Raw genomic sequence first — 26,341 nt, 5'->3', positions numbered from 1 at the left:
GGCAAGAGCAGAGTTGAAATCCTCTCTGAAACAGCTGGAAAAGGTACATGTGGGTCGGAGGGAGGGGGAGGAATTCAAACTTTATCCTCCTGGTGTGGGGCTTTGGGCAAAGGCTGGAGGGAAGGGCTAGGGTTTGATTGCAGGCAGAGCCATGTTGCCTTTTCAAAGCTGTAATCAGTGAAGCTGGGCTGGATCCTTCCGGGGCTGGGGGAAAGTGTGTGTACTGTAGTCCAATCCAACTTCTCTCTCTGTGTGTATATGTGTGTGTGTGTTTGAGAGAGGGGGGAGGGAGAGCGGGAAGAAGGAGGGGAAGGGAGAAGAAAAAGAAAAAGAAAGAAGCAAAATTGTTTCGCAAAGGAGAAAAACAAATGCTGTCGCTTTAAATCAGAACTGAGCATGCCTGGCTGTGGAATTCTGGGAGTTGAAGTACACAAGTCTAAAAAAATTTGAAACCCACCACTGGATCAGTGCCTCACCAGCCATAAACCTCACCGCACGTCACTGGCATAGCAGTCTATCATCCGGTAAAACAAACCCAGAGGTGGGTTGCTCCTGGTTCGGCCCGGATTGGGCAAACCAGTAGTGGCAGCTGCAGGAGGCTCTGCCCAGACCCCTGGAAGCTTCTGTGCATGCACAGAAGCATCTCGCGTACATTCACACAAATGAACTGGTAGTAAAAAAAATGGAAACTCACTACTGTACAAACCATGGTCCCAGAAACCAAATCTCTTCCATCCCTTTCCACTCCTACTTCACAGAGTGGAAGAATGAAAACTACAGGAGCTGCTAGACATTTCTGCTCTCTTCTTTCTCCATCTCTATCCAACACAAACCCTGGATCTTGTAAAAATAATAAACATTACATGTACTTTGCCAATCAGATCAACCTAATTCCTTGAGATTCAACGATATTAATGACATTTATGGGTTTGGTTTTTTTTTAAGACATTAAAAGGTATTTTTAAAATGAAATATTCTGAAGTAGCGACGTGGAAAATTTTGGTTCTGATCAATAAAGCACTAATGAATGGTTCTTTTCTGACAATTTGCTACAGTTAATGGATGGACCTGCAGCTTATGCATTCAAAATACCTACTATGAGAAAAGGGAACATATGAGTCCATCTGCCTTCTCCCAGATACACCATATTATCTTGGTAGTTTATCTGAAAAGAAAAGAAAGATTAACTGTTATTGCCAGGGAAAAAAGGTCACATTTAGAATGCTTTCTTATGCATATTACTTGGAAATCATTGTCATCGCACAATACTAAGCTGCTATAAAAAGTTCTTGTTTTTATAGGAAAGAATGGTTAAGCAATTCATTAGTTAAAGCTAAGTTGTTCTGAACAAGAAGCTTCAGAGACAAAGGATGTTATTATTTCCAGAGGACGCTTTTAATTAAAAGCACAATAGACTGGGAAGTGTCTCTCCTTATTCCAAGAGGCAGGGTCCCAATTTAACTGTGGATGTGTCAGCCCTCCCGGGTAAAGTAGGCAGGAAACACAATTAGATGTGCTACTCCTACTTTATTGTAAGGCTACGTTAACAGACTCTTGCAAGTCTGAAGATATAAACTTCTAGCCACCATTTTTAACCTCTTGACCCATAAAAGTGAGTCTTTCCTAAGTTATTTGTCTCACCATTAAGCTGCTGAAGGCTCTCCCTGTCTTATTTGATTGTTTTCCAGGTAGCATCTCTTCTCCTTTATCCCCAAGATCATTCATACATTCCAACACAGAATGAGATAGCAGACCTGGTTTGTATTATTAAAATCTAAACGAAAGAGTTCTGCCCACCCAAATATTGGATGTGGCATTAGCCACAATCCCATTAGGGAGGGGAGGGGGGCAGCTGTTATCATCCATGAAACTCTCCTGGCATCAAAGGCACAACATTGCAAATGCTTCCTGGTTTTTGAAGGATCAGACGTGGATTGTGTTTTTTGATTAAGTCTTCCTGTTCCATTGTGTTATCCTTGGCAGGGAGGGATGTATATAATATTAATGCTGGGTGACAGTAAAGTTCCCCAATCTGATTGTGCTTGGAAGTTTTAACTTGTCTTCCTTGGTGAAAGATCTGAATTAGCCCAGGTATTCATGGCAACAATGGCAACCTGGATATAAACCATTTTACTGAGGGAACATATGAGATCTGAATTTTGGTTTGGGACAGATGGAGGAGACTAAACTTCTCCCCTTGTTATGGACAGACGATGCTTGACTGAAGTGCCATGCTTTTCTGCAGAGGGGAGGATCTGTTAGAGAGGCCTGCTCCAAGCATCTAATGGATGTCTTGGATTTTCATAGGGTCTTGGGGAGTTTTTTTGAGAGGTGATGGGCAGCTCAATCAAAGTATGAATTGCTAAATAAATAACATGACAGGCAGGCAGGCAGGCAGACTCTAGCATGAAAGTACAGTCAGAAGAACAAAAAGAACTCCCAGATTTCAAAAACATACCCCCTTTTTTACCAAAAGCATGAGAGACAACTGATTGGATTCAGTAATTGTTTTTTCCCCCTCTCCAGTGAAATTGTTGGGAGAAAGGGAGTAAAATCCTGCCCTTCAGCAGATGAGGGAAAAAAAGAACAAGCTTTTGCTAAAAAAGGTTTATGCTTCAGGGTTTTAACAAATTAAATATCTCTGATATTTGAGGTGTGGCTGTAACAGTGTGGTCTTTGCAGAAAGCATTAACTCTTTTTCTATACATCTATTTTGAACACATATCTTATAAGTTATTTTCTGAATCTTAAGGCAGCATACAGTAGTTTCAGTTTACATTACCTTGTCCGGTTAAATAATGGCTCTCTCTCTCTCGCACACATACAGATGTTACTTTTAAAATCAATACAGCTGATGTCATAAGTATACTACTGAACTACTAAGTAGTAAACTCCCCGCATATGTTCCTTCTAGCAAGTAGACTAGCTCAGACAAGTTACTGTATAGATGGGGAAAGGAAGGCAAAGAATCTGATCTATCTATACATAATTTCTTTAGAACACAAATCAACCCGTCAGCCTTTTAAAAAAAAAAGTCTTATTGAGTTCTCCGGAAATGAATGAAATACACATTATATTTTCACTTGAAACCGATGCAGTTAAAACTTCTCAATTTTGATTAGATAATGCCTCTAAAAATTGCTTTATCAAAGGGCAAACATAAAAACTTAGATTGCCTAAATAGAGGTATTAAGAATACCATTTCACAATCATATCTTTTCTTATTTCCTTATATTCTTATACTTTTGAGAATAGAATCATGTATTCATAACTATGGAAGGAAAAATCTTATGCCTCATATAGCTTGCTCTGTGTTGAAGTTTTCTAACAACCATACATTATTCCACCAAACACATTCCAATAAACCATTCCCAACAAGGGTTCATTTACCTATTCTTTAGTTGTAGCCCAGGTGTGGAGGCTTGTATATAAACATTGTCCTGAAGATTGATTCTACCCTATTATATAAAGTACACTATATATACTGTATCTTTATATAGTGTATGTATATCATGTACACTATATAAAGAAGAGGAGGTCAACTTATTGACCTCTTCTTCTTCATATAAGCACCAGAAGGCAAGACAAGAAACAATGGATGGAAACTAATCGAGACCTGGGATTAAGGTGAACCTTCCTAACAGTGAGAAGAATTAACCAGTGGAACAGCTTGCCTTCAGAAGTTGTAGGTTTTTAAGAAAAGACTGGGCAGCGACCTGTTAGAAATTGTACAGGGTCTCCTGCTTGATCAAGGGGTTGGACGAAAAGACCCCCAAGGTCCCTTCCAGCTCTAGTCTGATTCTAGATTCTATCTCTGTGGATCATTGGCTTCATTCATAAAAAATGTAGCTATCTGACTGAAAGCAAGCAAATTAACCTTTATTAACTTAAATAACACTGATTTGTCTCAAAAATAAATGAGACTTGATGAAGACTGTACCACAGCGTTATTATAACCAAGGATAAATTATTCTGAAGCAACCTTGCTTCTAGCAGAAAGATATAGCTAGAGTTAACAATTCAGCTCTCATCCTTCACTATCCTCCTATATTGTTAATAAGAAAGAAGCAGGCATTCTTGTATTCATCATGTTTGCCACTAATATGATCTAAGGCTAAGCAGTCAAGGTGAAAGTATATACATTTTCTTGAATACCTTCATCACATCTTTCTAGCCATGTTCACAGAATCTGATTAAATAAGTCAAGGAAAGACCCAGCAGATGCCTTAAGGTAGTTTTGTGTTATCCTTGATTTTTTTTTCTTGCTTAGTGTATTATGTAAATTTAGTTTCTTTTGAAACTAAGATTTATCAGTGACTTTTCAATCAGCTTTTGGGTTCAATTCAAAGAACTATTACCTATAAATCCCCCCTTGGCATAGGGACCGGCTATCTCTCCCATTGTTTCTGCCCACCTAGTAAAATCTAACCAGTGTTTCTGTCCCATCCTTTAAGCAATTTCATTTGACGGGTGTACAAAGAGCCTTTTCTCTGTTGTGGTTCTTTTGGAGTAGAATTCCCTTCACATCTGAGATTAGGACTGGTGGGACCTTGCAAGCCTTTAAATCAGTGGTTCTCAACCTTCCCAATGCTGCGACCCTTTAATACAGTTCCTCATGTTATGGTGACCTCCAACCATAAAATTGGTGTCTTGGTCCTAAGACCATCGAAAATATGTGTTTTCCGATGGTCTTAGGCGACCCCTGTGAAAGGGTCGTTTGACTCCCAAAGGGGTCCTGACCCACAGGTTGAGAACCACTGCTTTAAATAATTGTTGAAAATCCCCCCCACTCTGGATTCTGGAATAATTTGGGGTGTGCCCATCTGTCAGTACCAGTTTTGATTAGGTTATCTCTCCCCATCCCAATATTTATTTTAGTGTTATTTTGTTTTGTTTTTAGATAATGTATCAGCACAATGCAGTACACCCACTCAGAGTCAGTGATGAATTGGTTGCTTTCTAAACTGAAATTCTAAATACAAATACATAACAGAATAACAGAATTGGAAGGGACATTGAAGGTCTTCTGGTCCAAGCCCCTGCTCAAACAGGAGATCCTATACCATTTCAGACAAATGGCTGTCCAATTTCCTCTTTAAAATCTCCAGTAATGGGACATCCACAACTTCTGGAGGCAAGCCATTGCACTGGTTAATTATTCTCATTGTTAGGAAATTTCTCCTTAGTCCTAGGTTGGTTCTCTCTTTGTTCAGTTTCCAGCCATCTCCTGACTTCAGGTACTTTGGAGAATAGGTTAACCCCCTCTTCCTTATGGCAGGTTCACAAATTCCAGGAAATAATCAAGGAGAGAAGGAACCTGGAATTAAGGAGAAATTTCCTAACTGTGAGAACAATTAACCAGTGGAACAGCTTTTGCCTTCAGAAGTTGTGGGTGCTGCACAGTGGTGGGTTCCTGATCCCGTTGCAACTGGTACAGTGCAACGGGGCCAGGCGTCCACCACATGAACTTGTGCAGCATGTGCGCGCATGTGTACTTACCGCCTGCAATGCTCCGCGATGCTCCAGCTGCTCAGTGGAGCCTCACGCAGGTGCTGTACGCTCTGTGTGCACGCATGGAAGCCCCAACCAGCTGAAATACATGTAAGGAGCATGGGCGGTGGGTGGGCCCTCCGGAGCACCGTACCAGAATGGTACCTGGTTTTCCCAGCAGGCACTGGTACACCTGTACCGGGCGTACCGGGTGTATCCCACCACTGGTGCTGCATCAGTGGAGGTTTTTAAGAAGACACCTGGATAGCCACTTGTGTGAAGTGGTATAAGGCATTGATGACAAACCTGTTTTCCATTTGCGTGCCAAAAGGGGGGGAGCGCAGGGGGTGAGCCCCCACCCCACGTGTGCATGCGCACGTGACCCTTCCCCCGCTTTTGACACACGATGGACCCATTTTTTCCCCTCCGCAGGCTCCAGAGGCTTTCTGAAGCCTCTGAAAGACTCCAGAAGGTGAAAAACGGCCCTACAGGCAAACCATTTTTCACCCTCCGGAGCCTTCAGGAGGCTTCCCTGAAGGCTCTGGAGGGTGAAAAATGGCCCAATGGGCAAACCAGAAGTCTGTTCTCCTGTTTGAGCAGGGTGTTGGAATAAAAGATCTCCAAGGTCTCTTCCAGCTCTATTCTGAATTTTAAAAAATTGGAACATTGCTATCATGTCACCCTTAGTTCTTCTTTTCATTAGGTTAAACATACCAATTTCTGAAAATAAATTGATGTAGAGAATCTGCTTCAGTACAGGATCAGGCTAATTCTATTATCTCATTTCATTCTGCAGGCTTATTATTATGGTCGCCTGGGAAGAAGGAAGAAAGAACTGCCCCCACATGAGCCATAATTTCAGATTTTCCCATTTCAGCGAAAAATATCTTAGAAACTGTAACAGAAAGTAAAATGTGCAATTGCCTTGCTAACTATAGGTAGTGTGGGAAAAGGGTCCTATATTTCAGCATTACCAGCTAATGAAAATCACACAAGATTCTGTTAATCTAACCTTACAATAAAGTTAGAGCAAATAATTCTGGGTGTACTTCTTGTCCGGACTACTTTGTAAGACCGACATCAATCTTATAAGTATCCCTCCCTCCCTTCACTTGTACTCTGCTGAAAACTAGGAAAGGTTCATTTTGAGGCATTTTTGCTACTCTTCCTCCTTTGTATGGAAATTTCCTTTGTCTGGGCTGTGGCTCTTCCTCTTCTCGCCTAAGGTCATTCCCACATACCATTGCATCTAGCCAGAGGTGGGTTGCTGCTGGTTTGGCCCCAATTGGCCGAACTGATAGTAGCGGCGGCAGGAGGCTCCGTCCACCTGCCCAGATGCTTCTGTGCATGCGCAGAAGTAGCATGCATGGGGGGGAGGGGAATGCGCCCGAACCGGTAGTAAAAAAATTGGAAACCCACCTCTGCATTTTGCTATGGTGTCTATTTTGGAAATCTAGGATTGCTGTACATTAGAAACATGTTGACATGATACTAATTTGAATTCCCTGCAAAGCCCCTGTGTAGGATGCTCCTGAAACACACCACTTCTGATTCAGGAATGCCTTTTGTATGTAAATTGTAAGGGGGAAATAAGGGGGGAAATGCCCCTATCAAAACAATTGTGTCTCCTAGCCTAACAATGTTTCATTAGTCCCATCTTCTAATTTATTCATACATATATATTGCCCCACCCTCCACCCTAACCCTCCCCCACCTCCCACACAAACCCACCCCCCTGACTTCCGCTGTATACCACTCTAACAATTCCAAACATCCCATATACTATTTACTCTGATCATCTATCGGTCTAAACATTCTTACCTAAAGGCTAGATAATAACTCCTAGTCTGGTATTTATTCTGTATATAATCAATCCATTTTGCCCATTCCTGTGTGTAATCCTCCTGTTTCTGAGCTTTTAAGAAAGCTGAAATTTTTGCCATTTCAGCGAACCCCGCCACCTTCTGAATCCATTGATCAATTGTCGGCAAAAAATCTTTTTTCCAATGTTGCGCAATCAACAACCTAGCTGCTGTAACCATATACAAGGCCAATTTTGTTTCCCCTTTGGTAAAATCCTTAACTATACCCAATAAAAACATTTGTGGAGTGAATTGTATTCTTTTCTTAAATACATTCTGCATAACCCACCATATTTTTATCCAAAAAGCTTTAACCTTGTTACAAGTCCACCATACATGAAAAAAGGTAGCATCTAGACACCCGCATCTCCAACATTTTGGTTGAACATTTGGGTACATGCATGATAATTTTTTAGGATCTAAATACCATCTGTAAAACATTTTATAAAAATTCTCCCTTAAATTCTGTGACTGTGTAAATTTAACATTCTGAACCCATATTTTTTCCCACGTTTATATTAAGAGTTATAGATGTTAAATTAGCTTAGAAAATGATCAATGTGTTATTATTAATTTAAGAGTAATTTATATAGTTTTTGTTGGGAGGAGAGGGGTTATGAGTAATCTATTTTAAGATGGGGGGAGGGGAGGGGGTAAAGTGTTTGGTATAATATTTGAATGTGAATTTTTGCGGGGGGGGTTGAGGGGGTATAGCATTTGTATGAGATTTATATTGTGTGGGTAAAAAGGGGGAAAATTTGTTTGTACAAAACTCTTTTAATAAAAAAAAAAAAAAACAATTGTGTCTAGTTTTGCAAACAGGTGGCCTTCAAAAATCCACTAGGACGCTCTCTGACATTTGCAAAATTGAAGATACTTCCATCATAACAAATGTGCTACTGGTGCAAAGGGGATGTGGGTCCCATTATTTGAATAAATTCTTATGCATTATTATTATTAGATTGTTCCATCTCTCTTCCTCCTGAACTGAAAACTGATGTGAGAACAAAATGTGGTTAGGGCGTATAGTGCGGACTGGTCTAGGTTACTGTCTCTTCCTGAAATCGTCCCTTCTGGTCCTGATGGCTGTGATTTGTTTGTGCATTGCCTTGGGGATGTTTCCTCGTACATCACCTCTCAGGTTTCCAGGTTTTTCTTGAGAGCTGTGACCATTAGAGGAGAGAGCTGTAACCCCCCTTAGTTGGGCTTTTGGTGACTGGCTGCTGTGTCTCTTTTGTAGTGGTCATGTTTTGGTCTGTGACTGTAAATAAAGTATTATTATAAAATGTGGTTAGGGTTGTGGGCATCCGACAGAGGCATCATATGCTTGTGGCTGTCATCTTGACTTTTTTATGCACACATGGACCACTTTCATTCTTTCTATATGTAAGAAGACTCAGCGGGTATCCTTGCAAATATGCCGTGTTCTTCAAAGAAAAGGCTGTGCTGTGCCCATCACAGGGATTATAGGCAGTGGTGGGATTCAAATAATTTAACAACCAATTCTCTGCCCTAAAGACCAGCTGGGATCGGTGGTCAAGTGACTGGGTGGGCGTGGCCAATTCAATGTCACTCACATTGATGGGCACTTCGTCTTAGCTGTTACAATGTAATAAGGGTTAACTGGAGAGGCAGTTTCTGTAAGCAGGGCAATAAAGATTAGGCTAGAAACAACACCAGAATGTTTCCTTCCTGCCTTCCTTACAGGATTAGGTCTGTAAAGTGGGGAAAAAAACAAAATGAGATTTCTTCCAACAACCGGTTCTCTATAATGCCTTGGTAAGGCCACACTTGGAATACTGCATTCAGTTCTGGTCGCAACGATGTAAAAAAGATGTGGAGACTCTAGAAAGAGTGCAGAGAAGAGCAACCAAGATGATTAGGGGACTGGAGGCTAAAACATATGAAGAACCATTGCAGGAACTGGGTATGTCTAGCTTAATAGAAAGAAGGACTAGGGGAGACATGATAGCAGTGTTCCAATATCTCAGGGGTTGCCACAAAGAAGAGGGAGTCAAACTATTCTCCAAGGCACCTGAGGGTAGAACAAGAAGCAATGGGTGGAAACTAATCAAGGAGAGAAGCAACTTAGAACTGAGGAGAAATTTCCTGACAGTTAGAACAATTAATCAGTGGAACAGCTTGCCTCCAGAAGTTGTGAATGCCCCAACACTGGAAGTCTTTAAGAAGATGCTGGATAGCCATTTGTCTGAAACAGTATAGGGTTTCCTGCCTAGGCAGGGGATTGGACTAGAAGACCTCCAAGGTCCCTTCCAACTCTACTATTGTATTGTATTGTATTATTGTATTGAACTGCTTACAAAGTTAACCACCTGTTCGGGAGAACTGGCTGAATCCCACCACTGATTATAGGGAATGATGAACCTTACAATACTTTAGGTTGGTATTTCAATGTCATTCTGAATGCTTCACGCTTTTAATAAATTCATATCACAACTACAGTTGCTATTGATTCATTCTAGCCATTTCTCTGTGAAGCTTTTCTGGTGTTCTTTGCCTCCTCTCCCCCCCCTCGTTGTGCCATGCCATGCGCTGAACCCTGCGCCACCTGGCAGTCCAAACGGAGAGAGGGCAAAGATAGCAAGTGGGATTTGCTTTTTTGTCATATTGCAAACTCAGCAGAAAAGCTGGGTGTGTGCAGTCAAGAGAAGGAGCTGCAGCCTTTGGAAGGACTGCAGCATGTGATCCTGCTCCCGTGCCAACTCGCAGGCCCGAGCAGGATTCTCCAGGAATCTGAAGCCACACAAGCTGCAGGCAGAATTCATACATGCGGGGGAGCTTTGGAGGTAGTTCCCTTGGCTGAGCTTGATCACGTGCTCAGCTAATTGCAAAAATCACAAGCTGGCTGTCAAGGAGATTGTAAATCAGGGCTGGCAAATGCTGGAGACGCAGACCAGGAGGGGGTGGTGGTGGTGGAAAAAAATCAATCTGATTTAGTAAAGAAGAAATGTAGGGAGCAAGCACACCTGGACCCTTGCAGAGCATTAAATACTCTTTGACACAGCAGTCACACATCATCTGGGCTTTACAATGGCAACTTTATGGATATTATTCTTCAATATGAACTCAAAAGCTACTTAATTCATTCTTCCCAGATGACTAGAATCTCATTCTTAGGGAGACCGGGAGGGGGGGGGATAGGGACATTAAGCATAGGGAGAGTGTTACAGAAGGCCACCTGTCTTTCAACCTTTCTAGAAGAAAATTGTTCCACTAGTTGTTTCTACGGGGAGTCGCAAATCAACAGAGACATTACAATACCACTTCTAGTCCAACCTTCTCCTTCCCCACTGATCTTGAAGGACATTTTCAGTTTCATGTAAGACAGACTTCTAAACATACACAAAACAATCCCCCAGGCCAATGTTCGTAGTCAAAGAAGATGTTAATTTGAAAGCAAAAACATCCCTGCTAAGTAGAGCTGATGTATTGGCACAAGGTTGTAGAGATTCTAAATTAGTTGCAAAGCTGCAGGGAGTAATGAAGTATTCGGGGTGGTGGGTTTTTTTTCTTCTTCTTCTTTTCTTCTTAATATTAATTTTGAGAGGGTTAATCTCTCCACAGCCCTGGAGGAACTCTGGAAAGATTTGATGTTCATTTGGAGAGTTGTCAAGATTTTTTTACAGCAGTTTAATGACTGCCAACATGGGTGGTTATTGCTTGGAGGTATTCCAGTGTGGCAATTTGGGGGTTGGGGTCTATAAACTAAGAGTGTATATTAATCAAATCTATATAGAACTGGACAAAAAGTGGGAAACATAAAATATTGCTGAAATTTCTGGCATACTTTTTAAAAATTCAACACAATTGAATGGATATTAAAATGAATTACATGCTGTGGTTAATCATAGTTAATCTACTGCAGATGAATTAATTTAGGGCCATGTAAATGGCAAAACTGGGCTTTTTAATGAGAATGCTGTGCTTAGTCTATAAAAACGTGAGAGAGAAGACTCAAAAGTGCTGGAGGGGTGTCCGCTTATGCTCCTTTTGGCTATCCTTTAATTGAAAAGGAACATCGGGGCCACAGACTTGTCTGTAATAAAACTGGGAGCGAGAGATGAAACAGAAGCCATATTTTTATCCTTGAACTTTGGTCTCTAAAAGGATTTTTCTTCATTACAGGTAGCCCTCGACTTACGACCACAATTGAGCCCAAACTTTCTCAGTTGCTAAGTGAAACGTTTGTTAAGTGAGCCCTGCCCTATTTTACGACCTTTCTTGCCACAGTTGTGAAGTGAATCATTGCAGTTGTTAAGTTAGTAACACGGTTGTTAAAGTCAATCTGGCTTCCCCATTGACTTGGCTTGTCAGAAAGTCGCAAAAGTGATCAGATGACCCTACGACACGGCAACCGTCATAAGTACGAACTAATTGCCAAGCTTCCAAATTTTGATCACGTGACACAAGGGAATGCTGCAATGGTTGTAAGTGTGAAAAACAGTCATAAATCACTTTTTTTTTCAGTGCCGTTGCAACTTTGAATGGTTATTAAATGAACTGTTGTAAGTTGAGGACTACCTGTACTTGGATTGATCTGAAGTCTTGGGCATGGGTCTCGAAACTTGGCAACGTTACAACTTGTGGACCTCAACTCCCAGAATTATTCAGCCAGCTATGCTATAATGGTTGGGGAATTCTGGGAACTGAAGTCCACAAGTCTCTTCAAGTTGCCAAGTTTGGAGACCTCTGATCTTGGAGATCCACTGAATGCAAATTTTAAGGCCGTAGTCTTAAAGTACCTATTAATCTGAAAGGAAGCCCCACAGAATTTAAAGGGAGATATTTCTGAACAGATAGATATAGTTTTGCTCACTGGATTTTTAGTACTTAGATTTTGCATCCCCCACAAAAAGCAATATTCATGTATTTGATGGTTTGGTATGCTGGTTGGATATACGGCCAGTTTATTAAAAAAAAAATTACACTAGTTTTGCAAATATTTTTTCTTAGGACGAGTCCAAATGCCAGGGAAATAACCAGCACCCCTTCTGAGATGTTTTCTTTTAGAAACATTTTAGTAAATTAACCAGATCACCTGAAATAGGATGAAAGGAGGCTGGCTTTTATCTATACAATTGTATATTTATATTATATCTTTTGGATCTATTGTATGCTACCCAGAGTCTTCTTGGACCTGGGTGGCCTTAACAAATGCAATAGTAAATAAAAATAAATAGATTATCTTGTACCATTGAACCAATGGTTGCATATGCAATGATGATGTAAATTGAAACAAAGAGAACAGATCCAATGTATAATTTAGCTCTGGTTTTCTTTCTCAATTCCCATGGTTTTTCTTTTAAATGTGAAATACATACTGTTCCACTGAACCCAGCATGGGTTCCTTCTGAATAGATATTGCACAGAGCTGAAGGACAGGCGTCACTATCAAGGCAACAGGCAGGTGAAAGAGGCTTGAGACTATGCAAGAAGAAAACGTCTCAGAAAGGCCAGTCCTAGTCCACCTGAAGAGGAAGGAAGGAAGGAAGGAATGACTTCCAAGTCAGTGAGACTTGAAAGTTTCTGTTGCTGTTACAATAAAAGTAACACTGACTTACATGGCATTGAATTCTTAGTCTACTTTGAAGAATATATAGTCCTACTTAAAAAAAATGGGAATTGGGACCAACAACTCTGTTGCTCAGCAACTCCATTACATTGAAGTACAACCTCATGTAACCGTGCCAACTTAGGACAGTAGCTGCAGTAGACCCAGCTGCCATTGTTAAGATGAATCCCACATGGTCGCAGTATCTTGCAGTCACAATGATCACCATTTGCAACCTCCTACCAGCTTTCCCATTCGTTTTGCTTCCTGGAAGCTGTTATTGATGGTGGCAAATGGCAACCATGTCACTGGGAAGCTGCAACCATCCTGACCAATCATCTGAATCGTGATCATTCTGGACATCCTGTGAGCGCAACTAGAAGGCAGGATCATAACTGTCCTTGTTCAGGATTTCTTTGTGGTTTAATTTTGGAGGTGCCCAGGTAGATGTGGTGGCAGTTGACTCAAACAACAAGAATAATTGAGAATGATCAGATAACAAAGGCCCCATCTGTTCTGCTTACCTGCATCAAGTTTGGTGAGTATCTCAGCAATCTTATATTTGTCCTTCTCTGAGGCACACTCTTGTTTTAATGTTTTAAACTATGGTTTGATTATTTATGAGCCATTACATACCATTTTCTCCTCTAATTTAGTTCTGAATAGGGCTTCTGAATCTCGCTGGAGCAAGCTGGGCTGCTATTTCAAACTCAGAAGGCCATGTTTATGCACCAGGACTACCAAGTGCAAGCGGTAAAATGCTACTACTTTAAGGGGCAAAGTTGTACAAACTCTTGTGTTTGCAGTCACCAGTTAAGGAAGTGTTGTCCTGGACATCTAGAGCAGTGGTTCTCAACTTGTGGGTCGGGACCCCTTTGGGGGGGTCGAATGATCCTTTCACAGGGGTTGGCCTAAGACAATCGGAAAACACATATTTTCAATGGTCTTAGGAACTGAAACACCAATTTTATGGTTGGGGGTCACCACAACATGAGGAACTGTATTAAAGGGTCGCGGCATTGGGAAGGTTGAGAACCACTGATCTAGAGGATCCACACTTTTTGTCATCATGAGGAAAGCAGCCACATGAAATTGCATCTCGAAGTCCATAACTTTTCTATGTAAAAAAAAAAAAAACCAGGAAGAGTCTGATAGCACCTTTTCTAACAAATTTTATTGAAAAGCGGAAGCTGATGGCATCTGATGAAGGGAGCTGCAGCTCACAAAACCTGATGCCTTTTAATAAAAATTAGACGGAAAAGGTGCTTTAAAAAAACCAGACTGCTTCTGAGGGTTTTTTGCCACCATAGACTAACACAGCTCTCCTCCTACAACCATTTATATGTGTGAGACTTTTGTTGTGACTACAGATTGCTGTTTTTGTCGTTCTTCTCTCACAACTCCTCCTGCAGACACTGCTTTGCACAAATAGTGCTATATGTAAATCTCGTTCTAGCATCCAGAATATTTGCTATTGACAAAGGTAACCTAGCTCCCAGATTTTAAAATGTACTTTAAAATGAAGGATTAGCTTTTTGTGCTGATTCCAAATTTTGTGCACTCATTTCCTACTTCGACTATTATTCCAGCACAAATACGGGGGCTGGTCTTAATTAACACTTGGCTCTTAAGTATTAAAGAGCTTATATATAGTTTTAATTTGGTGCTGTCTGATAGAAAAAGTTCAAAAGACAGGAAAAAACCAAATACGTGTAGCAAGGGGAAATTGTGTTGGAGCACATCACTGAGTGTCTAAATATTAGATTCTAAAATAATTGATAACTGGAGGAAAAAAGAGGGAAGAAATTCATTGGATTGTATTACCATGAAGATCAATAGGAGAATAATTTGGATGATTAATCCAGGCAAACTGAAAGTTTGGGTGATAAATAAGTATGAAATTATTGCGGTAATGGACAGTATATAATGGTCTCCTGTGTTTAAAACAGAGCATGAGAATTTGAGGGGTTTTTTATTCTTCTAAAGGAGTAGGAAGCTATAAATCCAGTTCATAAATTAATTTTGAAGTTGTCTTTTCCAATCCAGAGGATTAAGGAAACGACTCTTTCCTGCATGCACAGACACCACCAAACTGACTTAGTCACAGATGTTATTTGATCACAGAGGTGACTGAGATATTCAGAAGTTATACATAACCATGTGGTGTCCTTCCTTAAAGAGACTGTAGTAAAAATTCCCGTCCAACATGAATGAAAAAGGCATAAATCTGCATCCCCCCCCCCCGTCAAGTGATTTCTTGTGTAAGGTTGGTGGCAGGCAGCTGGAGGGAATGGTGTTATCAATTATTTCCTGCACCAACCCCCTGGAAAATATAAAAATACATGTGGGGTTTGTGCAGCAAAATTAAGAGTGGAAACTTTCATTGTGCTATTAATTTAGGTTGCCAGCTCTTTCACTTGGTGTTTACAGAAGGACAGGAGCTAGGAAACACATAGGAGTTATTGGGATTCAGAGTTAATCCTTTTATTAATGTCTTAATTTCAAAAGTAAGGATTACTGCTATTGAAATTGAAGGTAAAAATGTGTTGTCAATTTTTTTACAGTCATCAGACTGTCTAAGTCTGTGAAGAGACAGAAAGGCATTAATTGATTCAAAGTACTTTCAGAATAATATTTCAGGAATTTTGGAAAGATGCTGCCAAGATGTCTAGTAAAACAAGAATTAAAAATCTGTGTGTTACATTGCACTGGGGGAATATTTCTGGTGTTTGCAGTCTTGATATCACCTAAAAACAATATTCTGTTCTTACTTTTCTATTTCATACTAATAGGGAAAGGAGCTGTACAAGGTAAATTTTGGCCCTCTGGATCCATTATTTCTTATTTTGCTCGAGCTGTTACAAAATGTGGATAAAATCACACTTTGGGGTACATTTTATTTGCTTCCAATAAGCTCTCCAAGAAAGATCTCTTCTGCTCAATCAACTATATACAATAGCTAAGCCCTGCAGATGTTCTGCCGTGTCCCAGCCTATTGACTCTGCTGCAACCATGGTGCTGCAAAAATTCTGCCTTGGGTCACCGAAGAATGTGCGTGTCTTTGAAATGTAATTGTTCTATCTTCAGAGAGTGATGCCAGCATAGTGGGGACATGGCCAGATCTACTGCTACTCAGGTGCAGACCATTCTCACACAACGGCAAAGGCACCATGTCATTTTCCATTCCCTGTCAATATTTTACCTTGTTCTTTTCAACGTAGCAACTTGCTTTGCAATGTTACTGGCCCAGTGAATCAGTGTTAATCTTGATGTCTATTGTCCAGGACTAGACCAGCTCTTTTCCATCAGGTCAGAGGTGGGTTCCTCCTGGTTCGGTCCGGTTCAGCCGAATAGATAGTAACTCGGCCGGACACATGACCATATCGATTCTATGCTCGGCGGCACCATCTTGATTTTCTGTTCTGCAAATGTGCAGAACAATATTAATTGAAAAAAATGTAAACCCCCCTTTTTTTTAATATTGTGCACATGCACAGATCTTTTAAAGTGCATATGTGCATAGTAATGCTGGCAGGAACCCACCCCTGCCTTAGGAGCTATTAAACTATTAAAAATGGATGAATACGCCTATTTTGATATCCACAGCTTTTCTTTCTAATATATTATCGTGTCACCTGTTTCCCCAGCAATTTTACCTAAAATATAGGCATCATTATATGCAGTATATTTATTTTATATACAATTCACAGAAATACCTACATATTTTAAATCAGGAAATTGCAGCTCATGAAGTGCAAACATAGAGAGATAATTTCATGCCAGTTTGGGTATTAATTTGGGAGTTCAAAATTGTAATGGTTTGTACTCTTCTAGTGTGTAAGAGGTATACAAAAACACTGAGACCCTGAGCACCGAAAACAAAGGAATATTATATTTAAATCCCGAAAAAAGGATTTATATACTCTTGGTCCAATATGATTTGAAAGCCACACAGGAAAAATGGAAAATAAAACTGCCTAAAAGCAACTGCTAAGCTAACATACATCTCACTGAGAATTCTGATTCATCAAAGAAGCTTTGGCATGTTTTTCTGTTAGCACTTTTTCTTCTTGGCTTATGATTCTGGTTTGTTAGAAAAGAAGCAAGCTAGGAAATGCATTTTGCACATAACTTGCAACAAGCAATAAACTGAGTAACCTGCTTTGGTTACCTCTCCTACTGGCCAAAATTAAATTGGATCCATCAGGATGCATATGTTCATGGTCACTCATGAAAAGTTAAAACTCTGAAATGTAATGATGTATCGTTGCATGTATCCTATATGCCAGCAAGTCCAAAAAGGCCTTTTTAACAGGTATTCCATTTCATTCAACAAGTAATTGTTACATAGAGTATTGGCCATGGCAGTGAAAGTTTTGCTTTCATTCAGAAATATTCCTATTACATGGATAATTGAAGTAGGATTGATTGGACAAATTCCTATTATGATCAGCCAGACGGTTAGACTGGATTTGGCATCTACCGAGTCCTTCCCAAAGATGTGAGATAGGTAGATATTGTTATTTGATGGTATTAAGAGAATCATTGCAGGATGTAAGCTGTTCCAACTAAAGCTACCTTTTGCAATTGACTGATAGTGATTTTGTGAATGCCAGTGATGTGCAAGTGGTACTCCAGTTATTTTGGGATTGCATCCATGGCACCCATTACTACTCTGCTTTCTCTTGCCTATGATCATTACTATTGTTTTAAAAACCTTTAAGCTCCAAAGATCATATCAAGCTGGTAGAAAATATCTTGCTATCACCGAAACACTATCTTGTAATGTTAGTGCACATGCCTCTCGTGGCCTATCTTTGCCCCTTTGTTTTTAGACTTCTTTCGTCTGCTGGAGCTGTCTTTCCCTTTACTCATGCTCACTTGTTGCTATTGATTTTATTTCACTAATTGTATTGATTTTTAAACTGTTCCAAGTTAGCCTGAGTATTACAAATGCAGTTAAAGGGCATAATATGGATATTTTTAAAGGAATAAGCATTATTTTAAAGCAAGCAGATTTCATGGCGGCATTAATATAAAGAACTCTGGAAGAATTGCTAGAATCAAATAATGTTTGTCCTCAGGTGTTTCGTCACTGAGTAAGGAGAGAGATTTCTTGGCAACTTAAAAAAATAATCTACTTTACGGAGCAGAAGAAATAATGATAGGGCTGGTTTTCACATGCAGATTCAACATCCTGATGGTTGCAGGATCAAGTGGTAGCTTGAACAAGTGGATAATAAACAATCATATATACAGCATATGGGATTTTTGTATCATCACAAATGCAGTTTTTTATATGGATTCAATCCAAACATTTAGCAGTGAGGCATAAATAGGGAACAATTGTTAGTTGAGAAAACAATACATCATTGGAAAACAGAAGAGGTCTGGTAGCACTTATCCATCTACTGAATTTTATTAAAAGGAATTTGCTTTCATGAGCTACAATTCACTTCATCAGATGTATATGGACTCACTCCCTTATGGAGTGCAGCTCTGCATATAACAGTGGTGGTGAACGTATGGCATGTGTGCCAGAGGTGGCACGCAGAGCCCTCTATGTGGGCATGTGCGCTGTTGCCCCAGCTCTATTTTGGGTCTCTGCTGCACATGCACATGTGTCTCCCACCAGCCAGCTGGTCTTCTGGTCTCTGCCACGCATGGAACAGGCACACATGCACCCACACCTTACAGTTTAGGCAGGGTGGGGGCACATGTGCAGGGCAAACATGCGCAGGTACCCATGCCTTGCAGTTTGGGTGCCCACCCACACTTTGGGCACTCTTTGGTGCCTAAAAGGTTTGTCATCCCTGGCATAACGTAGCTTTCCCAACCCAAGGCCAATTAGAGATTACAAATTTCATAGCTGCCATTTCTTACTCACATGGCAGTAACTGAGTTCAACGCATGTCGACAGAACCAAGTGAAGAAAGTTGTAAACAGATTTGCAAAACTGTTCATCTGAGAATTTAACATTAATCTGGGATAACCTCAAGCTGTAACAAAAACAATCAAAATGGTGGCCACAATGGTGGGAATTGACATGGATAAACCAGAGGCAAAGTTTTAGTTGCACTATCGTAGTCACCATATTGCCTTTCTAAAAATCATTCTGCGTGAGACACCCCTGAAATTGAAACACTGAATATGTTTTTGTTTAACTGCTTTGCTTCCACAAAATGGAATAAGCGCCATTCATTCCTATAAAGATAAAATTACAATTATTGCAACGTTATAGAGATATTCCTTCCCTGATAGGAATCCCATGAGCTAACAATAAGTAGCTGGCCAATGATTTGTAAACGTTTCAGCTAAAGGAGAATAGGAAGGAAGCAAGTTATGTACTGTTGTTTGCTCTGCTCTGCATTATTTGATGTTCAATAAAATAACATTTTTGGGTACCACCATAGATACATTTGACATTTTGCAAGCACTATGTTGTGGGAGAAAATGCCACTGGTGATGTCAAGCGACATCATTCTTAATTACCTTAGGAGAAAGCTCAAAGCATACTTATTTATCTAAACTTTCTGATAATAATTTTTACTGTTTCATGGCTTTAAATGGGTTGTTTCTACAATGTTTTATGGTTCCTTTTAATTGTATTTCTCTGCTTTCAGTGGTTCTTCCTTTAATAGCTCAGCTGTCCTGAGGCATTAAGGGAGGGAGCAGTGTGCAAATAAACATTGTTTCATTAAGTTTTAAGAATAAAATGTGTAAGAGGAACACTTTTAAACAACGGGATCTTTAATCAAGAAAGTGAGTAGATGAAATAAGACAATAACTTGCAGATGGGAAAATGAGTTTTTAAACCACAAGAGTGGACATGAAACCCATCTTGCTGCGCATTGGGCTGAGAAAAATCATGCTATTGCTACTTCAGTTCTCCACATTATCTTCCTGATAATTACTTTCCTTCGTGTCCCTTTTTCTTCTCAGAATCTCTTTTCAGAGTCTGAGTCCAATTCCATGCTAACAATGATATATGCTTGTTTACCTCCAAGTAATATATAGCCCTAGCATAGCCACTTTCCCCATTTCAGCACATCTGTCCATCAACTGATCTCAGGGGAGCTTGCTTTTTATATCTAATTCACTCATGGAATGGGGAAGAACATTTGGGGAGGGGACTATCAATGGGTATTATATTTGAAGGAAGATTTCAGATCCCAAATGTCTTCTTGACAGTATTTTTTTTAAGGCAATCACCCTTATGTTCCATAATTAAGATAAACTGGAATCTCTGATCCAAAATCTCTGCAGAATCTACTTCGGGTCTCAATCTCTCACTCTCCCTACTCTTTGTGGACTATTCCATTCCTCATAACAACTCAGAGGCCCTCAAACAACTGAAATCCAGGTAACTTATACCCCAGCTCCCATTTATGTATTCTTCCTTTCCTGGCTCAAACTTGAGTCTTTCAAAGTGTGGGATGCTTCTTTTACATGATTAAAAACATAGGGATGTTTACCAGAAGAATATCTGATTCCTCTACATAAGGAGCAGTTTGACAGTGGCTATGGGAATATCTTTCAGCATTGCTCCAAAGCAGGGTTTTTAAGATGCATCTATGAACTTAGAAACTTTACACTACAAGTAGACTTCAACTTATGAACAAAACTGGAACCAGAATTTCCCTTGCGATGCAAGGCAATTATCAAGTGAGTTGCACCTGATTTTATAACCTTTCTGGCCACGGTTGTTAAATCACTGTGGCTGTTAAGTGAACCATGCAGTCCTTAAGCAAATCCAGCTTCCCCCATTGGCTTTGCTTGTCGGAACCCAGCTGAGAAGGTTGCAAATGGTATTCACGTGACCCTGGGACACTGCAACCATTAGTAAATACATGCTGGTTGCCAAGCGCTTGAATTTTGGTCACATGACTGGCTGCGACAGTTGTAAGTGCAAGAATCGGTTGTAAGTTTTTTTAGTGCCATAGCAATTTTGAACAGTCCTAAACAAATGGTTAGAAATCAAGGATTGCCTGTTGTGCCCACTTTAGGCAAGGCAATGCAATGCACAAAGCCTAAGTGTAGACAATGAACGAGAAGTTTGTTCTGCTACAGAATTTTTACCAACTTATTGAGTATTATGGCCTTAGGGGCCCATACAGTATCTGAGACAAAACCAAACATTTTTTTTAAGTCTGCAGGATTTGTAATTAGCGTACAATAATGTTATAGCTTCTAGGAAAAATCTTAAAACCATTGTTTGTTTCTCCCTGGTGGGGAATATAGCCTATATTTGGACAAAAAGGAAAATGTGTTATTATTTATGCTTCTGTAGAGGGTCATATTGCAATTCTACATAGGTTATTCCCCCATTAAATCATACCAGGCTCAGTTCTAGAATAAATCTGTTGATGAGAACTGTTGAATAAATCTTTTAAAATCTGTTGATGCTACAATCCTGTACAGTGAGATTACAATCTTGAATGTTTTTTCTTTTGGTTTATTATATTAACATTGTTTATAAGCATTACTTTTAAAAACTCTGAGAGGTTCACACGGCATGACTCTCATTGAAACACTTTCTACACTGTCTTCTTGCTACATGCTACAGTAAAAAAAAAAACCATCTTTTTCTCCATTATTATTTTGTTGATTGTGGTCAGTAATCAGAAGCATACAGTTTCAGTTTCAGTTTCAGTTTATTAAATTTATAAACCGCCCCCTCTCCCCAAGGGGACTTGGGCGGTATACAGACAGAAATAAAATATACAATAAACAACAAAGATACAAAACCCCAGACAAACAAATTAAGCACAAAGTCTGTACAATAGTCATAAATTAACTAATGATTAAAACCAATTAAAACCAATTAAAATACCCCAATACAGAAACTGTAATATTGAAACAATCCTTGCCATTATTTTTTACATGATTAATGTTGTTAGTTGGAATGAAAGAACATGGATCCTTCTTATTTCAATTACCATATTTCCTTTGGATGCGGCTCTATCCAAGGCTGTGAACTGAGGTAATTGCCCTCATTGCACCTGCTTTAAAAGGTTCTTAAATGTTGTTCTTTTGAGTTTACCATGTTTTCCCAAAAATAATTAGCCCCCGAAATAAGCGCTTGGCCTTATTTTCGGGGAGGTCTTATTATTGGTGGGGTACAAGAGGCAGCGAGCATGGTTACCTCATGGCTGCTGCTGTGTTGCACTATTTTTGAAGAGGGCTTATTTTCAGGGGAGGGCTTATTTTAGCGCATGCACTCAAAAGCCCAATTGGGCTTATTAGCTTGGGAGGTCTTATTTTCAGGGAAACAGGGTATTGTATATTGTATACCTATTGTATACCTTTAAAAAAAAGGATTGAGGTGATACATAGATTCTAGTCCCAGGTACTTTTCAGACCTACAGCTAAAGTTCTTTTCATTGAATGGCAATATAATTCTATTTTCATATCCAAAGCACTATTAAAAATGCTTGGATCAGGAAACTTAAACTTTGCTTTTATGCTTCGATGTTATACCTAATAAGTAGATGTGCTAAGTTCATACTGGGAAGTAGGAATGCTTTTATATCGGCATATCAATGGGGCATTTAGTATATTTTACTAAATATAGTAAATGCCCCAATATAAAAAGAGGCTACTTTTTATTTCTTATAGTAATTACTAATAGTTTCATGGTAGTCTCTTTCTGTCATAAATATATATTTGAAGCTTATTTTTGAAAAACATCAAAGGAGTGATATGACTGGGGTGGGCATGAGATCTGAAAAATTCAGGTTGTAAAAAATAAAGACATTTTAATGCACTATCAGAAAGAAAGAATAACAAAAGATTTGTTGCTGTAGTATCAGCGTTTGTGGACTAGAATCTGTTTCGTCAAATCCATGAACTGTTTTTCCTGGATTTTCAGAATACATTCACATTGGAAGGATAATTACAATCAGTGAAATCAAATACAGAAAGCAGAGAATAACTCCTTTCTTAACAGGGGCCCATTAACTCTGATAATACAAATTTTCTTCCACTGCTGTGTTGAATAATGCAAAGGTATGATAAAAGAACAAAAATGGTTTTATTGGCATAAGTCAGAGTCAAAATCAACGTGAATGATTTTCTTCTTTTTTTAACAAAGAGGTAAAATATAACAAAAATTGAATGCTTTCAAAAATCCAATGTAGAATTGTCAAAGTTGCAATACTACGCTTGCTTACCAAGCGGTAGGTCCCAGTGGATCCAATAGGGCTTATTTTGGAGTTTATTTACATGAGAAATGACCAATTTTATGTGTCCAACTTCAGATGTATTTGTTGTTTCTTGGAGCAATTGAATAAGGGATGAAAAAGGAACAGTTTTTCTGAGTTTTGTTTGGCCCTTAGATCTTCAATTTTGAATCTTTCTTTATAATCTGTACAACTTTTAGGATTTATTACCCACATGTTCCACATTAACAGGTTCTCATTGAAATCAGATGGTTTTGAGTAACTCTAGGAAACATAGAACAGGAGCTTATAACATCTGGTTCAGTCTTAGATTTTACTCCTTAACCTTCAAAGAATACCAGTTTGGCTGGGCTAAGATCCCATCTTCAGATTTTACTCCTTAACCTAAGATCCCGTCTTAGATTTTACTCCTTAACCTTCAAAGAATACCAGTTTGGCTGGGCTAATATCACATCTTCAGAATCAGTTTATATGTGCTTCCCCCAAGGACTCTGACAGAATTGTGGCATGTTTATTTTTTAAATATGTACCTCACTTGATCTTCAGCAGGCATTTTATGTGGAAAATTTAAATGCACAAATTACACAAATAAATATATTCCTCCATGTGATGTAAGCAGTTACTCTGGCCACAATCTTATATCTTATACAAACATATACATGCCAAATTTCCATAACCGAAACATCCTAAATGCTCCTATGGAAAAAGAAAGAAAAATCTTACAAATGTTTGTTTGTTTGTTTGTTTGTTTGTTTGTTGAGGCTGCCCCAAAGAAGAGGGAGTCAAGCTATGGGTGGAAACCAGTGACGTGCGGTGAGGTTTATGGCTGGTAAGGCTGGTGACGTCATCAGGAAGGTGGGGAATGGGACCACATGTGCTGGAGGCTTAGACTGCCTCAGCCTCCAGCACACGTGATCCCATTCCCCGCCTTCCTGAGCGTGCTCCGCCGGCTCACGCTCCGCAGTCCTCGAAAGTGACTGGGGAACGACGAGAACCTTCCTGCCTCTGCTGGACTTTGCGCGCTCCTCGCGACTGCATATTACAGTCGCAAGGAGCGCACGAAATCCAGCAGAGGCAGGAACGTTCTCGTCATTCCCCAGTCGCTTTCGTGCCTTCATCATCCGGGAGCGCCGACAACATTTCTGCCTCCGCAGCTCCTGGGCGCGGCCGGACGGAGTAGCCAGAATGGCGCCGAGGCAGTCCGGCCGGTGAGCGACCGAGGATCAGGCTGCCTCGCTCACTCTTTCGTCCGCCCGGACCGCCTCGGCGTCGCTGTGGCTACATCTGTCCGGCTGCGCCCGGGAGCTGCGGAGGCAGAAATGTTGTCGGCGCTCCCGGATGACGAAGGCACGAAAGCGACTGGGGAATGACGAGAACGTTCCTGCCTCTGCTGGATTTCGTGCGCTCCTTGCGACTGTAATACCCCAATACAGAAACTGTAATATTGAAACAATCCTTGCCATTATTTTTTACATGATTAATGTTGTTAGTTGGAATGAAAGAACATGGATCCTTCTTATTTCAATTACCATATTTCCTTTGGATGCGGCTCTATCCAAGGCTGTGAACTGAGGTAATTGCCCTCATTGCACCTGCTTTAAAAGGTTCTTAAATGTTGTTCTTTTGAGTTTACCATGTTTTCCCAAAAATAATTAGCCCCCGAAATAAGCGCTTGGCCTTATTTTCGGGGAGGTCTTATTATTGGTGGGGTACAAGAGGCAGCGAGCATGGTTACCTCATGGCTGCTGCTGTGTTGCACTATTTTTGAAGAGGGCTTATTTTCAGGGGAGGGCTTATTTTAGCGCATGCACTCAAAAGCCCAATTGGGCTTATTAGCTTGGGAGGTCTTATTTTCAGGGAAACAGGGTATTGTATATTGTATACCTATTGTATACCTTTAAAAAAAAGGATTGAGGTGATACATAGATTCTAGTCCCAGGTACTTTTCAGACCTACAGCTAAAGTTCTTTTCATTGAATGGCAATATAATTCTATTTTCATATCCAAAGCACTATTAAAAATGCTTGGATCAGGAAACTTAAACTTTGCTTTTATGCTTCGATGTTATACCTAATAAGTAGATGTGCTAAGTTCATACTGGGAAGTAGGAATGCTTTTATATCGGCATATCAATGGGGCATTTAGTATATTTTACTAAATATAGTAAATGCCCCAATATAAAAAGAGGCTACTTTTTATTTCTTATAGTAATTACTAATAGTTTCATGGTAGTCTCTTTCTGTCATAAATATATATTTGAAGCTTATTTTTGAAAAACATCAAAGGAGTGATATGACTGGGGTGGGCATGAGATCTGAAAAATTCAGGTTGTAAAAAATAAAGACATTTTAATGCACTATCAGAAAGAAAGAATAACAAAAGATTTGTTGCTGTAGTATCAGCGTTTGTGGACTAGAATCTGTTTCGTCAAATCCATGAACTGTTTTTCCTGGATTTTCAGAATACATTCACATTGGAAGGATAATTACAATCAGTGAAATCAAATACAGAAAGCAGAGAATAACTCCTTTCTTAACAGGGGCCCATTAACTCTGATAATACAAATTTTCTTCCACTGCTGTGTTGAATAATGCAAAGGTATGATAAAAGAACAAAAATGGTTTTATTGGCATAAGTCAGAGTCAAAATCAACGTGAATGATTTTCTTCTTTTTTTAACAAAGAGGTAAAATATAACAAAAATTGAATGCTTTCAAAAATCCAATGTAGAATTGTCAAAGTTGCAATACTACGCTTGCTTACCAAGCGGTAGGTCCCAGTGGATCCAATAGGGCTTATTTTGGAGTTTATTTACATGAGAAATGACCAATTTTATGTGTCCAACTTCAGATGTATTTGTTGTTTCTTGGAGCAATTGAATAAGGGATGAAAAAGGAACAGTTTTTCTGAGTTTTGTTTGGCCCTTAGATCTTCAATTTTGAATCTTTCTTTATAATCTGTACAACTTTTAGGATTTATTACCCACATGTTCCACATTAACAGGTTCTCATTGAAATCAGATGGTTTTGAGTAACTCTAGGAAACATAGAACAGGAGCTTATAACATCTGGTTCAGTCTTAGATTTTACTCCTTAACCTTCAAAGAATACCAGTTTGGCTGGGCTAAGATCCCATCTTCAGATTTTACTCCTTAACCTAAGATCCCGTCTTAGATTTTACTCCTTAACCTTCAAAGAATACCAGTTTGGCTGGGCTAATATCACATCTTCAGAATCA

At 39.6% G+C, this 26,341-nt stretch overlaps 1 protein-coding gene across 1 annotated transcript in view; it reads right to left on the bottom strand.

Moving 5' to 3' along the window:
• The window catches only part of EDAR (ectodysplasin A receptor), a 99,310-nt gene that overhangs the window by 27,439 nt on the left and 45,530 nt on the right, over nucleotides 1-26,341 (bottom strand). Inside the window, exon 2 of the mRNA XM_081945963.1 lies at nucleotides 1,097-1,165. Within this exon, the coding sequence (XP_081802089.1) occupies nucleotides 1,097-1,147 (51 nt within the window). The 5' untranslated portion in view covers nucleotides 1,148-1,165. The remainder of the gene's footprint in view (nucleotides 1-1,096; nucleotides 1,166-26,341) is intronic.

This window comes from Natrix helvetica (genome assembly GCF_964273705.1).
Source record: "Natrix helvetica genome assembly, chromosome: 3".
Taxonomy (NCBI): domain Eukaryota; kingdom Metazoa; phylum Chordata; class Lepidosauria; order Squamata; family Natricidae; genus Natrix; species Natrix helvetica.
The sequence above is the reverse complement of the archived record's forward strand: the minus strand, read 5'-3'. Positions and strand labels throughout refer to the sequence as shown.